General features: G+C 43.1%; 1 protein-coding gene and 1 pseudogene across 2 annotated transcripts; both read left to right on the top strand.

The window, feature by feature from the left end:
• The first annotated feature begins 301 nt into the window (after positions 1–301).
• LOC141148459 (zymogen granule membrane protein 16-like) lies at positions 302–18,522 on the top strand. Of its 2 annotated transcripts, none has more exons than XM_073635949.1 (4): positions 302–369; positions 12,244–12,321; positions 12,839–12,971; positions 18,050–18,522. In XM_073635949.1, exons 2-4 carry the CDS (start codon positions 12,267–12,269, stop codon positions 18,378–18,380), a joined length of 519 nt encoding a protein of 172 aa, XP_073492050.1. In that variant the 5' UTR covers positions 302–369; positions 12,244–12,266; the 3' UTR covers positions 18,381–18,522. The 2 variants fall into 2 exon arrangements, with proteins under 2 accessions (XP_073492050.1, XP_073492051.1); XM_073635950.1 differs by lacking the exon at positions 302–369 and adding an exon at positions 2,448–2,490.
• LOC141147356 (uncharacterized) lies at positions 14,932–16,751 on the top strand (annotated as a pseudogene).
• Positions 18,523–18,637: the final 115 nt, after the last annotated feature.

Here is an 18,637-nt window from a genome sequence, read left to right as displayed (position 1 = left end):
GGTCATGACCCTACCAAGCCTGGACCAGCTCGATGTCGTCAGCATCAGCCTGCTCTCTCCTGAAAACGGGTCACAGGAGTGCAGAACAAACTGCACTCCTGTGATCCACAGGAGAAGTACAGCCAAAGCACCTTTGGCTGGACTTCGCCTGTAATATAACAATCAAGGCTCAATAAAAGTTGCACATTACCTTTTTATATTCTTTTCAGATGCCCATCATACATCATAATACAAGAATTGGGTTATTATATGATATCATTCACTTTTTCTGAATTATTGTCCATACAACAGATGGCAATCAGGTGTGATATATATATATGTAGAAAGGGAGATTAGTCATTAGTACATCCAGTGAGCAAGTGAGGACAGGTGAGTGATAGAGACAAGGGGCTATGATAATACATAGGAGGACATACAAGGACAGGACTATTATAATATATAGAAGGACATACAAGGACAGGACTATTATAATATATAGGAGAATATACAGGGAGGGACAGAGCTCTTATAATATATAGGAGGACATACAAGGACAGGACTCTCATAATATATAGGAGGTCATACAGGACTATCATAATATATAGGAGGTCATACAAGTACAGGGCTATTATAATATATAGGAGGACATACAAGGAGAGGGCTATTATAATATATAGAAGGACATACAAGGACAGGACTATTATAGAATATACAGGGAGGGACAGGGCTCTTATAATATATAGGAGGACATAGAAGGACAGGGTTATTATATATAGGAGGACATACAAGGACAGGGTTATTATTATAATATATAGGAGGACATACAAGTACAGGGCTATTATAATATATAGGAGGACATACAAGGACAGGACTATCATAATATATATGAGGACATACAGGCTATTATAATATATATATATATATATATATATATATATATATATATATATATATATATATATATAACCCCCAAAAGTATGAAATCACCACACTTGGAAAATGTTTATTCAATTGTTTAATTGTGTAAAAAAAACTATTTACAGACGTGCCTGAAAACTATTTTCATTTAACATTCCAACCTTCTGGCTTTCAGAAACACTTGTAGTCAGTTGCAACTGTTTTTGCAGATGAAGCAGGAAAAAAATTTGGAATCACCCAATTCTGAGGAAAATATTATGGAATCACCATGAACTTTGTAGTTATAAAACAAACATCTGCATCAGATTTCATCCTGAAAAATGATGTCATCATCACCAAACATCTTTTCAACTGATGGAATAAGAAAAGTGTCCAAAATCTCAATATAAGCTTGTGCATTTATTGAAGATTTAATGACTGTCATCTCCCCTCCCTCATATTTTTTTATAATATTTTTTCCTCTGCTTGATCTGCAAAAATAGCTGTAAGGGACTACAGTTTTTTTTCTTTTATTTAACTGTTTCTTAAAGTCAGAGGGCTGGAATGTTAAATGAAAATAGTTTTGAGGCACGTCTGTAATTATTTATTTTTCTACACAATTAAACAATTGAATGAACATTTTCCAAGAGGGTGCTTCCATCCTTTGGTGGTCAGTGGGAAGAATGTACCTTACATTGGTGGTCAATGGGAAGAATACTCCTTACTTTGGTGGTCAGTGGGAAGAATGTTCCTTACATTGGTGATCAGTGAGAAGAATGCTCCTTACATTGGTGGTCAGTGGGAAGAATACTCCTTACTTTGGTGGTCAGTGGGAAGAATGTATCTTACATTGGTGGTCAGTGGGAAGAATGTTCCTTACATTGGTGGTCAGTGAGAAGAATGTTCCTTACATTGGTGGTCAGTGGGAAGAATGCTGCTTACATTGGTGGTCAGTGGGAAGAATTTTTTCCTTACATTGGTGGTCAGTGAGAAAAATGCCCCTTACATTGATGGGGCAAAATATGTTTAAAAGAAAAGTGGGTTTTTTTTTTCAGATTCATACTTACTCCTAGCTGGATGCAGCTCTAACACTGAGAACAGAGCGATCAAACACCTCTAATCGCTCGGTTCTCAGGACTCCCTGAGCAGAGAGCTGGTGAATGCCGGTCACTCACTGGAGCGGCGGGCTGTGGAGGGGGCAGGAGTGGCTGGCTCAGGCTCTCAGTGGATCACTGAGAGGGTTAGCCGGTGCAGGTCCAGGCATGTGGGCGGATCGAGACCATCTGGTCATAACCCTACCAAGCCTGGACCAGCTCGATGTCATCAGCTTCAGCCCGCTCTCTCCTAAAAACGGGCCACAGGAGTGCAGAACAAACTGCACTCCTGTGATCCACAGGAGAAGTAAAGCCAAACCACCTTTGGCTGGACTTCGCCTGTAATATAACAATCAAGGCTCAATAAAAGTTGCACATTACCTTTTTATATTCTTTTCAGATGCCCATCATACATCATAATACAAGAATTGGGTTATTATATGATATCATTCACTTCTTCTGAATATATATATATATGTAGAAAGGGAGATTAGTGCATCCAGTGAGCAAGTGAGGACAGGTGAGTGATAGAGACATACAAGGACAGGGCTATGATAATATATAGAAGGACATACAAGGACAGGACTATTATAATACATAGGAGGACATACAAGGACAGGACTATTATAATATATAGGAGAATATACAGGGAAGGACAGGGCTCTTACATATAGGAGGACATAGAAGGACAGGGTTATTATTATAATATATAGGAGGACATACAAGGACTATTAAAATATATAGGAGGGCATACAAGGACAGGACTTTAATAATTTATAGGAGGACATACGGAAAAAGTTCCTATCCGAAAAATGCAATCGTCTGTAGCAATTCTGACGCGCAAAATTCCTACGCATGCACGGAAACAATTCGACGCATGCTCGGATGCATTTTCTCGTAGTGTTGTACGTCACCGCGTTCTTGTCGGTTGAAAGTTCAGCAAACTTTTGTGTGACCGTGTGTATGCAAGCCAAGCTTGAGCGGAATTCCGTTGGAAAAACCATCCAAGATTTTTCTGACGGAAAATCCGTTTGTGTGTATGCGGCATCAGACTTACTTCTGCTGGCGACATTATTTGGTTTATTTCTCACTTTCTTCTGTGCTCTCCATTATTTTCTCTTATTATGTTTTTTCCTCTGATCTTTTATAATGGATCTTCCCGAGAGAAATAAAGTGTGAAACAAGTCATTACTAACTACTTAAGGACCGAGCCTCTTTTTGAGATTTGTTGTTTACAAGTTAAAAACAGTTTTTTTTTTGCTAGAAAATTACTAAGAACCCACAAACATTATACATTTTTTTTTCTAACACGCTAGAGAATAAAATGGCGGTTGTTGCAATACTTTCTGTCACACTGTATTTGCGCAGCGGTCTTATGCCGCGTACACACGGTCAGACTTGTCCCACGGACGCCGACGGACCAAATCCGGCGGACAATCCGATCGTGTGTGGGCTTCACCGGACCTTCAGCGGACTTTTCCAGTTGCAAATCTGACGGACTTTAGATTTGGAACATGCTTCAAATCTTTATGACGTAACTCCTCCGGACCCAGAAATCCGCTTGTCTGTATGCTAGTCCGACGGACAAAAACCCACGCTAGAGCAGCTATTGGCTACTGGCTATCAACTTCCTTATTTTAGTCCGGTGTACGTCATCACGTAGGAATCCGTCGGACTTTGGTGTGATCGTGTGTAGGCAAGTCCGGTCGTTAGAAAGTCTGTTGAAAGTCCGCCAAAAGTCCGTCGAAAGTCTGTCGGACTTTTGTAGCTGAAAAGTCCGACCGTGTGTACGCGGCATTGCAAACGCACTTTTTTTGGAAAAAATTTATATTTTTTAAATTAAAAAAAAGGATAACAGTAAAGTTAGCCCAATTTTTTTTTATATTGTGAAAGATAATGTTACGTTGAGTAAATTGATACCCAACATGTCACGCTTCAAAATTGCGCCTGCTTGTGAAATGGCAACAAACTTTTACCCTTAAAAATCTCCATAGGTGACGTTTAAAAAATTCTACAGGTTGTATGTTTTAAGTTACAGAGGAGGTATAGGGCTAGAATTATTGCTCTCGCTCTACTGATCGCAGCGATACCTCACATGTGTGGTTTGAACACCTTTTTCATATGCAGGCGCTAGTCACGTATGCATTCGCTTCTGCACGGGAGCTCGTCGGGAAAGGGATCGTTTACTTTTTTTTTCTTATTTATTTTACCTTTTTTTACATTTTTACACTGTTTAAAAAAAAATGTGTCACTTTTATTCTTATTACAAAGAATGTAAACATCCCTTGTAATAGAAAAAAGCATGACAGGACCTGTTAAATATGAGATCTGGGGTCAAAACGACCTCAGATCTCATATTTACATTAAAATGCAAAAATGAAAAAAAAAATTGCCAGAAGTGACGTTTTGATGTCGCTTCAGCCCTGCAGTGATATGGAGACGGGTGGGGGCCATCTTCCCCTCACTGGTCTCCATACCCAGGCAGGGGACAGACGTGATCGCCTCCGACGCTGCCGACTGCTCAGGTAAGCGGCAGAGGGCAATGGATCGCAGCGGGAGGGGGGGCCCCTCTCCCGCCACCGATAAAAGTGATCTTGTGGCGAATCTGCCGCAGAGACCACTTTTATCTTAAACTGGAAAGCCCACTGAAGACTAGGATACTGGGTAATACTGCCATAACAACAATATCCTCCTTCAAAGTACCGATGTATAATGAAAGTCCGGAAGTGGTTAATGGAGGGGAGTGTAGGGAGCACAAATGTTTGAGCACTGACTAGTGAAAGGTGCTGTAAAAGAAGTGATCTCTATAAGTCTACTGTGATGTGTATCCAGTCCAAATGTCTCCTGAAAAAGTTCTCCAGTCTCTGATAAAATACTGCTTCAAGTCTGCAGTCTCTGACTTTTTCATGTAGTATTTCTGTATCTTTGACCATCTCTTGTTACATGTCTGCAGTCTCTGACAATCTCCTGTTGCATGCCTGCAGTCTCCAGCATTACTACTTTCCTGGTTGCTTGATTCCCTTATATTAAGTAGGTTGACCACCCCCAATGTAAGCACATGAGGCCACTGTGGTGGTGCAAAGATGATTCATTATAATGAAACAACATTCTATCATTAGCAAGTTAGGAGTCATTTTTGTCATGTTCTTTTAAATGTAACTTTTACATTGTACATACGGTATTTACCATATTTATGAAGAGTCCTGCTGTAGCACTTACCTGTGCTTCACTACAATCATTGTTTCCTCATAATTAACGTGCACCTACACCCAAAAAAAAATGATCCTTCCAGTAATATACTTCCTGTCCTAGGGTGACAACACTCACTTACATACTGTATCTACGGAGGAGCAGCACTGTCACATTAACACAGGAAATGTGTCCGGAAGAAGATACAACCACTAGGAACCCCTAGAAACCTCTGGAGGAACCCTGGGGATCCATGGAACCATGGTTTGAAAAGGCTGGATCAAAAGGTCCATGTGAAGATTGGCTTTGTATATATGTTGGGGACAGTATCAGGCAGTGCCGGGACAAGGTCATCCAGAGCCCAGAGCGAACATGCCAAATTGTGACCCCACCACTCAATGATGTATGATCATTATGTGTCAGCACAAATCCCCCACTTCAAAACAATCGAGCACTAATCTGCATGCTTACCCCATAAGCATATATTCCCCCTCCTCCCAGTACAGTTCTACCTCCCTACTGAAATTCCCTCTTTCCCAGCACATATCTTTGCCCCCCCCCCCAGCACAAATCCCTCCCCAAAGAAACATTTTTTCCCCTTCCTAGTACAAATCCTCTAGCCCTCAAATCCCCCCAGCACAAATTCCCCTCCCTCAATTTCCCATTTTAGCACGTTCGACTTAAGTTTGACTCGAACATCAAGTTCAACCCTACTCCTCACATTGGTGGTCAATGGGAGAAGGAGGAAGACACATTGAAGGAGCTGAGGAGAAGGTGGAGGTCCTGACTGTGTGGGTCAAGAATGTGGATGTCTTCAGACAGAAGATTATTGATAGTTTTCAGGTGATTGAAAGAGCCGAGGAGAAGCTTAAAGGATTGAAAGCTGAACACAAATGCTTCAGGGCCAAATACTGCCAGGCCTGGAGTAAGAATTGTTTAGCCATTACAACGTTACAACAAATGGAAGAAAAGATAAAGAAATAATCTTTATTATTGGAAAAGTGAACATCCAGAAGTGATGCTTTTACCAAAAAGTTTGATAATGAGAGGAGATGTCCAGCCAGACATCAGCAACTTCCGTGGATCAGCAGCCTCAGGTAACAGACAACCCGGCTCCATCTGCCTCTGCGCCTTTCTCCACATGTCAGGGCTGGGAATCGCTAGCGGAAAGCAGCCATGGGGTTGAGAGTGAGCACGCACCATAAAGTTCATCCAGCAGATGGAGTCACCCCTGAGGGCAGGCAGTTTTGTCTTTTCTGATGATCCCTCAGAAGTTCCTAAAGAGGATGAGCAGAGGAGATACAAACCAGCTAAACCAGTGCAAGTGGAGAAATCTCAGTACACCATGCTGCCTTCCAACATGTCTGACCCACCGGCTGTGATGGATGTTGCCTGTGGAACTTTCTGCTGTGGAGAAACCCTGTGCAGACATGGAGAGAAAGCCCCTGACAGGTGTCACCAGACCATCAGAGAAATGTGAATGGTATACCTCCCAACATTTTGAGATGGGAATGAGGGACACCTACTAGCAAACGTACGCCCCCTGTCACACCCCCTTAAAGGAGAATTAACAAATAAAAAGGTTAATTAAATCCACAAGTGCTTTTTTTACCACTACTATTCCTTTATATTGGCTTTTAAAATTTACAAATGCAGACATTTAGAAATTGGATGAAAGGTTTAGCACTGGGAAACACTTTTTGGTAGATAAAAAGTGCATTTTGTATACAACTGTATAGATCAGACCAAAATGAGGGACAAATGTTTTTTGAGAGAGATATAAGAGGTGTAAGGGTCTTCAGCAGTGGAGTGGTAAGGCAGCCTTTGATAAAATCGGTGACAATGCTGGTGCGTAACAAATCGATACCAGAGGTTGATTTGGTAGTGTGGCTACCCTGATATACGTCCTCACTCCACAGTGGAAGGTCCTTGATGAGCATGGGATATGGACAGGGGCCTGGACAGTGTCACTGAAATTGAGGGTGCTGGGCAATGTAGTTTAGTACCTGTCCGGGAAGGGATAGGCTGACCATTGTCTGCCAGGGTCAGCCTAAAGTTTGTAATAAGTGTGGAAAGAAAGGGCACTTTGCATTGTCCTGCACCCGCAAGAAGTGCTCACTGTGCCAGGATTTAGACCATTTGGTCAAAGATTACACCCAAATTCAGTGCAATTTGTGCCACAAGCTGGGTCAGCCATATAGTTAGTGGCCAGAGGCACTACATAACTTGTCAGGATTGGAGGCTGAGCTGCAATTTTGATAAAAAGGGTGAGGCTGCTGAAGTTAGGGAGGAAACTTTTGTTGTCCCTCCTGTGTCTGTTACATCTGTTGTGTCAGATTCTGTTTCTCCTAGTGATGTGTGGGGGGGGGGGGGGGGGGATTTAGTGGATCTTCTCTCTTAGCCTACTTAGCTTCCAGTTCCTGTCCTTCAACAAAGGGGGATTCAGCTGATGAAGGGTGGGTTTAGGGGATTAAGAAGAAAAAAAAAAAGAAGTGAATGATGAGTAAAATGGTAATTTCTTCCTCAGAATGGGGACCCAGGAGTGGTTCCTCTTGACAACACATTTTCGGTTCTATCAGGGGATGAGTTGGTATCTGATTTGTCTACTTCTTTATTATCTATGGATGAGGGGGAGTCACGTAATCTGAAGAGTGCTGTTTCGGGTGATGAGTGTGGTAGAGATTAAGAAATGACTACCCCAATCATCCTGATAGCAGTTCCCACTCCAATAAAGATGGCAATGATTAATGTTGCCAACATTAAATCTGTAAGAGCATGTGATATTGCCTTAGTTTTGTTTAGCGAGTTTGATGCTGAGATTTTATTTTTGCAAGAGACCTGGCTCAATACTTTGGCTGATGTCCATCTAGCAAAAGGAGTGGAGATGCGGTCCCTCCTTTTGGTCTCTTGCGGCTGAGCCCTGCAGCGGAGTTGAGGTCCTTTTAAAAAATGATAAGGTAACGTGCCAACAGGTAATTCAGGTAGAAATGGGGAGATGCATGGTCTTAAATGTCTTATGCCGCGTACACACGAGCAGACTTTACGGCAGACTTTGCCCGGCGGACAGGATTTCGTCGGACAATTTGATCGTGTGTGGGCTCCAGCGGACTTTGTTTTCTCAAAAGTTGGAGGGACTTAGATTTGAAACATGTTTCAAATCTATCCGACGGACTCGAGTCCGGTCGAAAAGTCCACTCGTCTGTATGCTAGTTCGACGGACAAAAAGCCACGCTAGGGCAGCTATTGGTTACTGGCTATGAACTTCCTTATTTTAGTCCGGTCGTACGTCATCATGTACGAATTCGACGGACTTTGTGTGTAGGCAAGTCCGTTCATTCAGAAAGTTCGTCGTAAAGTCCGTCGAAAAGTCCGCCGGGCAAAGTCTGCTCGTGTGTACGCGGCATTAGTCACAGTGGTGGGAGCTTGTGAAACAAAGGGCAATTGGACTTTTCAAGGCCATAGGAAAGAAGAAGCAGCTTGGTATGTACATTGCCTACCAGCATTTACACAGGAAGCTTGATTGTCTTGTCTCGTATGAGGAGATCTCTGAGGTTGAACTTCTTCTGAAGAAGTGTTAATACGACTGGCTTGCTTCCTTGGTTCTGGAATGGGTTTATTGGAAATATCACTCTCCTGATCCTTACCAGAACTGTAAGCAAGGCATAGCAGTTAAGACGGTTATAGGCCTGAGGGATAGTATGGGTTCCTTGGTGAAGTTTAGATCAGAGATCCTGCGGATCTCAGGCCAAATTACACAGACCTTCTGGAAAGAAAGGACCTTAGTTGGGGCAGGATGGAAAGCTTTCTGGATTCTACTCCAGGATTGGTAAATGGTGCCTTTGATGGATTTGACAGAACCAATTTCAGCGGATGAGGTAGTTCATGCTATAGAGAAGCTGGCTACCAAAAAATCTCCTGGGTAGAAGTATCTTTTCAGCAGTTTCAGCTGTCCATGAGGCTTTGGAGCGATGCAGGGCTGCCAGATTGAGAAAGTACTTACTGGCATTGAAGCAGGCGAAGGCTTTTGATCGAGTCAATCATGAGTACCTGTATTTGCTACTTGGTTTATAGATTGGCTGAAAACATTATATAGAGGGGCTGAGACCTTCCCACTTGTTGGACCGCCTTTTGAGGTTGGCTCTGGTGTGCGCCAGGGGTGTCCTCTGAGCCCCCTGCTATAGGCATTCACAATTGACCCCTTTGTAAGAAGGTTAGAGGGTGGACATTGTGCAGGGTGCCTTTGGGCATTACTGGTGTGCCGCCATTGAATGTTGTGGCCTATGCCAAAGATGTGTCTGTTATTATTTCTGGGAGAGAAGAGGCACAGGAGGTGGTCTCTGTGATAGAGCAGTACACTGAGGCTTCAAGCTCTAAAGTCAACCATAAAAAGAATTAAGTTTTCTGGATGGGTGAAGAGGGTGAAATCTTCCAACTTCCGGATACCTTCCCAGAGCCCCAGCAGGAAATTAAAGTGTTTTGGGGCGTCAAATTTGGTCCTGGTGACTATGGTTAATGAAATTGGGAAAGCAGGTTGGTGGATGCCAAAGCCAAAGTAGAAAGCTGGAAGAAATGGAAAGTCTCCCTGAGGGAGAGGGTTGACTTGATTAAAACTTAATTCCAATCATTTAGCATGTCAGCTTCTTCTGTATCTGTTTTTTCCAACTGTAATAGGCTGAACCTGATCAAACGCAATGTAACTTACGTATCCATGTGGGAAGATGGCCTAGGAATAGTCAACCCAAGAGTTTTCTTTTCTCTGCTTTTTTTTTTTAAAGTACAATCTTGCTAATATGCTAGAGAGCCCCTGCCGAGATGAGTGGGTATTTTTCAATGTTGGTTCAGGCCTTTTCTGAGATGCTGTGAAGATGGCGGGCTAGTGAAAAGTCTGAGTGTCTGACATGGCAAGCTCCCGTGTCTGAAAATACTTCGGATATCAAGCCCCTCCCCAGGAATCTTCTGGAGAAGAGGATTTGGGGGTCTGCTTTCAGTGTGTAGCTGGCCTTAAGGGATTGCCCAGGCTCCGTAATGAGGGAGGTGTTGCATTTAATCAATTTGAAAAGAATCCCTTTGAAGATTAGGGATCAAGCCTGGCTCACTTTCCATAGAAGGCTATATGTGAAAGGGAACCTGAAGCGACCCGGAGTGTGTTGGTAAAGTGGAGTCTATGGACCACTTTTTGCTCCAGTGTCCCTTTAACATAGAGCTGTATAAAAAGGTGGGGAGGGCTCTAGGCTTCCCCTTTCTCTATCGCATAGTCATGTAGAATTGGTGTACGAGACATTCCCGACTCGCTGGGCTTTTGATTTGGATACACTTTTTCTAGTTAGCATAGTTGTCCGTTACTTCAGGTGGAATGCACAGGGCCTGATTACCCTGCAGAAGAAAGTCCTCCCTGTTGAGGTGGTGGTGCATGATATTCTGGGTGAGGTTGGGAAGATTCGGGGTCTTGAGAAGGGCAGGGAGTCTCGGGTGATCTGGATAAGGAGCGTAGAGGAATAACAGACCTGCCTTTGGTGAATTGTCCATCTCTGGGTGAGGAGCTCTTTTCTTACTGTTCTTTTCACTCCCTTAGTTTTGTTGGTTAGTATCTTCTTTTTGAAGAAGGGCTGCATGCATAATGGGTGCGGGTTTGTTTCTTGACCTCTCAGGTTTGATGTCTGGTATAGTGGTGTGATTCTGAATAAGATTATTTTCCCCCAGTAATGACATGTTTGATTTTGCTCTAAGGCCCCTTTCACACTGGAGCGGTTTTCAGGCGGTATTGCGCTAAAAATACCGCCTGAAAACCGCCCCTAAACAGCCTCCGCTGTTTGTTCAGTGTGAAAGCCCGAGGGCTTTCACACTGTAGCGGTGCGCAGGCAGGGCGGTGAAAAAAGTCCTGCAAACCGCTTTTTTGGAGCGGTGAAGGAGCGGTGTATCCACCGCTCCTTCACCGCTCCTGCCCATTGAAATCAATGGGACAGCGCGGCTATACCGCGGTAATACCGCGGCTATAGCCGCGCTGTACGAGCAGATTTAACCCTTTTTCGGCCGCCAGGGGGGGTTAAAACCGAACCGCTAGCGGCCGAATACCGCTGCAAGAACGACGGTACAGCAGCGCTAAAAATAGCGCTGTTGTACCGCCAACGCCCCCACCGCCCCAGTGTGAAAGGGGCCTTAAGCCATTCTTTGTTTGAGAGCAAATTTTGCTATATATATTTTCCTTTTGATTTAAATATGTATAATATTTATATTGATTTTATGCTTATTGATTGAAGGACTTTCAATAAAGCAAAATTGGGAAGAATGCTTCTTACATTGATGGTCAATGGAAAGAATGCTCCTTACATTGGTGGCCAGTGAGAAGAATGCTCCTTACATTGGTGGTCTTTGGGAAGAATGCTCCTTACTTTGGTGGTCTTTGGGAAGAATGCTCTTTACATTGGTGGTCAGAACACAGAATGCTCTTTACATTGGTGGTCAGTGGGAAGAATGCTCCTTACATTGGTGGACAATGACAAGAATGCTTCTTACATTGGTAGTCAGAAAGCAGAAAGCTCCTTAAATTAGTGGCATGTGGAAAGAACGCGCCTTACATTGGTGGTCAGTGAGAAGAATGCTCCTTACATTGGTGATCCTAACGCAGAATGCCCCTTACATTGATGGTCATTGGGAAAAATGCTCCTTACATGGGTGGTCAGTGGGAAGAATCCTCTTTATATTGGTGGCCAATGGGAAGAATGCTTCTTACATTGGTGGTCAGTGGGAAGAATGTTCCTCACATTGGTGGTCACTGGTCAGTGGGAAGAATACACCCCTTATATTTATGCCCAGACTGCCACCCTCACACACACAGCTAAAAAAAAATAATTTTGGTCATGCTGCTGGCTTTGCCAAGTGGCATTTGCCCCAATGTTATAGGGGTTCTGTTAGATTGGAGGTCAGTCAGCCACACTAAAGAATCCCTAGCAACCTCTGAAGGGACCCTGGTTGAGAATGACTGGTCTAAGATAACAAGTGGTACTCCCAGTAAAGGTCTGAATTGTTGTATGAATTATGGTTTTGGTTTACAGTAAATTGTATTAATTTAATCCATATCTTCTAGGGTGATAACTTAAAAATACCAGGATGCTGACCCTCCTGTGTGTGTGCTTCTTGCTGAGCTCCACAGCAGCGGTGAGTGGTGAGTATGGGTTATTACAGCACCCTATACATCTATTGTACTAGTGGATTGTGATTGTTGATGATTGGTTAATGAGGAGGTTTAATGATGATGACTGATGGTGATTTATTCCCACTATTTATCTAGTGCTGACATTTTATGCATCACTTCATAAGGTACATAAAACCATTATCCCTGTTTGAAATCTTTGTCATCAGGAGCCCCTCTTAATGAGCACAGCAGGTGTACAGACCTGAGAACTCAGCACAGGGATGGTGGGAACCCCTCATAATGGGCACTACAGGGGTACAAACACAGGAACTCAGCACAGGGATGGTGGGAACTTCTCATAATGGGCACATCAGGTGTACAGACCTAGACATTGAGTGCAGGGATCTCATTTTGGTAAGCTGTGCCTATTTAAATTGCTTTCACAGCAATCTCACATAGGTGGCTGAACTCTATGCACATACAATATACACATTTCCAGTAGGAGACGCCTCCCTGTCTGACCGCTCTTCTCTCTTGCACCTTTCAGTTCAGTCGCGGCGCTCTTCCTTCTCTGGGGAGTTTGGAGTTGGTGGAGGTACAGCTTTCTCTTTCTCTTCGGAACAACGGAACGGGCAAATAACAGGCTTTCGCATCAGGGAGACTACCAGCAATATAGTTGGGTAAGTTCCTTTAGATTATCACTTGTCTATCACACCAACATTTTCAGCACATTTCAGGTATACACATATAATACAAATCTGTAATGTAAGTTCCTGTCAGGTGATTTTGTCTAGGCTGAGCTAAGGTCATCAATCTGCTGCAGGCAGGAGGAAGCAATTCCTCAGTCTCCTCTCCCCTAGTGATCAGACTGCAACATTGTAACTTTGTAGCAAGTGATAAGGTGAGAAGCTGCAGCAGGGGTTGAACTGTGTCTATATTTGTCTATAACTAGTCTGTCTTTGTGAACACCGCTAAGAACTGCATAGACACCAGGATTTACATGACTGTGTCATCTCTGAGCCAGCATCTCCAGAAAGTAGATTGTGGCCCTGGATAATCTCTGAACAAAGATGGTGCCAACTGTCTGGAGAAAAAAGCAGATGAAGGCATTGTCAAGGGGAGTACTGTGATTTTATATATTTATTTCAGGTACTTCTATGGCGCTGTCAATTTACGCAGCTCTTTACTTACATAATATACATTCATGAGGCAGGAGGAAGTGGAGAGGAGACCTTGCTGGAATTGGCAGCAGAGGAGTTAAGAGAAGTGCCATATGACCAATGAGGATGGAGGAGGACCGGCTTCACCTAACCAAGAGGATACTAAACCTCACCCTGGAGATTATCTACCTGCTGAGAGAGAGAGATTTCCTCTTCTGAACTCAGGTGATCATATGACCATCACAGTGCCTCTATGTGACTCCCTAAAACCTGAGAGACACAATATGGAGAAGATTCTAGAAGTCACCAAGAAGATGATGGAGCTGCTGACAGGAGAGTGTGAAGATCTGATGAACATAAAAGTTGAGTGTGAAGTAGAAGAGGAGTATGTGAGGGATGATCAGCAATATACAGAGGAGGCTGGAATCACGAGGACATCCATAGAGGAGGACACTATTACAGAGATCAGCACGGATGGATCCAGTAATGGGAACCCACCAGAGACGTCCCAATCCTCTGTATTCCCGGGATTCCTCACAGCAATGTCACACCATCCCTCACCATCATCAGAGTGCAAACCTCGGGGATGAAAAATAAACAAAAGAAACAAAAGTGTGGCGCTATATATCACATCCACAGCCGTGTGTATTACAATAAAGACATATAAAAATAGTGAATACTACCAAAAAATGTATGATCATAAAATGAATAGTGTCAAATAGTTAATCAGTGTTGATCACATATAAAGTAAATACACAATAATGCTTAATCATCAGATGTGCCAGTGATTGGTAGAAACCCGTGCTGGTTCCATGAGCCAGACACCAAACATAAAAAGCATAAAACTTTAAAAAGTCCATAAAAAATGTGTAGAAAAATAGTGAAGAAAACATCAGAGTTCAAAGGGGGTGATGCATGGCCAGATGGTATTCACAGAATTTTAGTCGCACCAAATCTGGCGAGTGGGCAGAAGTCGCACCAAAGTCACACCAAATCTGGCGAGTGGGCAGAAGGGAAACCACAAGTGTGCATAGATTGTACATCAGTGCCGGAGCCAACACCAGGAGTAGAGGAGGCTTACCGGAAAAAATTGACCTGAAATGGCGTACGCCAGACAAGTCAAAAAAGCATAATAACCACTGGTTCTGGGAAATGTGTCTTGTCAGATGTCATCAACAGATGGTGGAAAGAAAAAGGGGGGGTCCGCACGGCTTCCTCTCCCATAGGTAATCCAGCATAAGCCAAACGTGTAGTTTCATATGCCATGCAAGGAGCAAACAGAACTCACATAGCGTAATAACGTTTTAAAACACTAGTTTATTAAAATAATAAAAAACAAACTCACATTTGGAAGAACGAAACAGAGCTCAAATATCAAATAGCGGCGATTGTGAGGGGTCCACCCGACATGTTTCAGCTAAGGAGCCGTCATCCGGGGTTGATAATACTGTTGTTAAAAAAGAGTATAAAGAGGAGGATGAGGAGTATGGAGTGATGAAGGAGTTTTCAGAAGGACACAAGGATGTCACAATGGAGACACCTAATACCAGGAACCCACCAGAGAGATGTCTCCGTCCTCTGTATTCACGGGATTCCACACAGGAAGGTCACACCATCCCTCACCATCATCAGAGTGAAAACCCGAGAGATGATGAAGTTGAGGTAAAAGAAGAAGAGATAAAAGAGGAGGATGAGGAGTATGGTGTGATGGAGGAGCTTTCTGAAGGACACAAGGATCTCTACGATTACATTATGATGGAGCCACCTAATAAGAGAAACCCACCAGAGAGATGTCCCCGTCCTCTGGATTCCACACAGGAAGGTCACACCATCCCTCACCATCATCACTGTGAAGATATTATTAACATAAAAGTTGAGGGTGAAATAGAAGAGACGTATGTGAGGGATGATCAGCAATATACGGAGGAGGCTGAAATGATGAGGACATTCAAAGAGGAGGACACTCCTACAGAGATCAGCACAGGACACGCCATGGAGAAACCCTCAAAGGATCTTCTCACTTTATCTCCAGGTTGTAAAATGGTAGATGAGAACATCACAGGAGAGAACATGGAGGAATCTGGGAAATGTTCTTTACTGACGTCCTGTCCTCCTGAACATAAGAGAATGAACACGAGCGAGAAGAAACATGTCTGCTCCGAGTGCGGGAAGGGTTTTCCATGAAGATTTGACTTTATTTTACATCAAAGAACTCTCACAGGGGAGAAGCCATTTCCCTGTCCTGAGTGTGGAAAATGTTTTGCTGTAAAATCAAATCTTGGAAAAAATCAAAGAATTCACACAGGTGAGAGGCCATTTTGCTGCTCTGAGTGCTGGAAATTTTATTATATGAAGGCCCATGTTGTTTCACATCTCACACGGGTGAAAAGCCATATCCCTGTCCTGAGTGTGGAAAACGTGTTACAAAAAAATCAGTCCTTGTAAAACATCAAAGAATTCACACAGGTGAGCAGGCAAATTCCTGCCCTAAGAGTGGGGAACGTTTGTCTCTGAAATCAGACCTTGCTAAACTGCAAAGAGTGCACGCAGGTAAGAAGGAACATTCCTGCCCTGAGTGTGGGAAATGTTTTAAACTCAAGTCCCATTTTAGTGCACATCATAGGACTCACACGGGTGAGAAGCCGTATTCCTGTTCTGAGTGCGGAAAACGTTTTTCACAGAATTCCCATCCTAAAATACACCAGAGAATTCACATGGGTGAAAGGCCGTATTCCTGTCTTGAGTGTGGAAAAGGTTATCTACAGAGATCAGACCTGGATAAACATCAAAGATCTCACAGGGGTGAGAAGCCGTATTCCTGCCCTAAGTGCAGGAAATGTTTTTCACGCAAGTGCAATCTTAACAAACACTGTAGGTCTCACTCAGGTGAGCAGATGCATACTGTAGCTTCTTAGTGTAGAAAATGCCCTTCATGAAAGTCCAGTCTTACTAAACATCAGATATGCTACACACGGGAAAAGCTCTTTTTCGGCCCTGAGTGAGGAAAATTTTTATCCACAAAAATCAGGCATCAATAATCTCACACAGAGGAGAAGCTGTATTCCTGCCCTGAGTGCGGGAAAATGTTTTTCACAGAAGTCCTATCTTCTCAAACATCAGAGAACCCACACAAGCCTTGAGGTGTATCGTTGTCCCGAGTGCGGGAAATGTCTTCTATATGGATCATATTTTGCCCTACATCAGAGCTCTCACACTGGGGAGAAGCACACCTTGATATACACCTCAGAAAACACGTGGCTGAGCGCTCCTCTGATCTTTATCATGGAAGAAATATTTTGAAGCCTTTAGTAAGATTATTTTTCCTCATAAAGTCCTCTCTTACCTGATGAAAATGTAAATATAATCCTAATCTTGTGTCTTAGTAGTTTGGTTTTACCGGCCTGTACTTGGTGGAAAAGCCGACTCCCCCTTCTCATAAATCTCAGGACGTCTGTACTAGACTCCAATGATAAGTCCATCAGTTCATAAACCCATCTATCATTCCACCCGTAATTCCTCCTCCGCACCATCACCACCTACAACCACATCACCACCTACAACCACATTACTATCTCCAAGCATATCACCGTCACCACCTCCAACCACGTCACCATCTCCACCCACATCACCACCTCCAACCACATCACTATCTCCAAGCATATCACCGTCACCAACTCCAACCATGTCACCATCTCCACCCACATCACCACCTCCAACCACATCACCGTCACCACCTCCAACCACATCTCCAGCTCCACCCACATCACCATCTCCACCTCCAACCCCATCACAACCTCCACCCACATCACCACCTTCACCCATATCACCACCACCAACCACATCACCATCACCACCTCCAACCACAAGATATTTTTATTTTATCGGCTCTCTGATTACTGCAGTAAGCCCAAGGAAATAAACCTTTCTATATGCTTTTACTGAACAAGATTGCTGTGCACAGAAGCTTTTTACATTCAGAGATAAAAAAACAATACGAGGCATATAGATTACAATATACATACATTCAAATCCTATCTATCCTTTAATAATTGAAGAAAATTGACAAAAAATCTTTATGCAATAGCAATACACTAAAAGTCACTTAACCTCTGTTGTAGCTGGTCCACAATTTCCTTAATGAACAGGATGTCTGTAGTATGCTCCAAGTATAGGTTAATCAGTTCATAGACCCATATATCTTTCCACCCGTAATTCCTCTTACTTTGTTTTTCATTAATGGATACCCCTGTGTGGGCAACTGTTCTGATGTTGGATTTTTTGTTCCTTTCTGATTAATAAAAGGGGGCATACATGCCCCAGGCGGCAAAAAAAAATAATAATATACATTCACATCAGTGCCCTCAATTAGCTTACAATCTAAGGTTCCTAACTCACATTCATACATGCACATAGTAGGGTCAATTTAGGCAGGATCCTCTGTGATCTCTGTGAGAAGTAATAAATACCTGGAGGGGTTACACAGACACATTACTGAGCACGAAATGGTAGGCTCTGATTTCAGCATTACATCACAGCTCTTGGAAGCATTACAATACTGCTGGTTCTTTTTTCTAATATCTTCATATTGTTCTCTCCAGGATCCAGCTCCAGTATGGTGATGTCTGGGGGTCTTTTTACGGATATTCCATAGGTACTCTTTTCGAGGTCTTGCTGTTCCGCGGTGAAAACATCACTCAGGTGTCAGGGAAAACCGGCTCTTATGTGAATGAGCTGATCTTTGTGACAAGCCGTGGAAGAATATTCAAATTCGGGCAACCATCGGGAACAAACTTCAATGACTTTCCTTTGTTTGAGGGTGCCGTATTGCGCTACATTAGTGGGCGATACACCCCCAACCTCCTGACCAGCATTGGCTTCCACTGGGGCACCCAACCCAGGTGCTACAACTGTAAAGATGGTTCTAAGTGAGCTCAAGAACTGAGAAGAACCAGTCGGAAGGCCAAATTACTTCATTGGCCTTTTGGCTTTTTTTTTGGTTCCATAATGCCTTTTGGCTTTTTTACTTTCTTCCTTTCCAGCATTCTCTGAAATAATAAAGCTTTGAAATCATTTTTTGTTTTCTGTTATGTTTGTAGAAGCTCTTTAAGTAGCTGTTACCAAATGGGAAATGTCCAAAAACTCAGTTATAGATACAGTATATTAAAATGATATTTTTATATATTTGC

The sequence above is a fragment of the Aquarana catesbeiana genome, linkage group LG06, assembly GCF_042186555.1.
Source record: "Aquarana catesbeiana isolate 2022-GZ linkage group LG06, ASM4218655v1, whole genome shotgun sequence".
Taxonomy (NCBI): Eukaryota; Metazoa; Chordata; class Amphibia; order Anura; family Ranidae; genus Aquarana; species Aquarana catesbeiana.
Note: the sequence above shows the minus strand (reverse complement) of the source record. Positions and strands in the feature narration are given on the sequence as shown.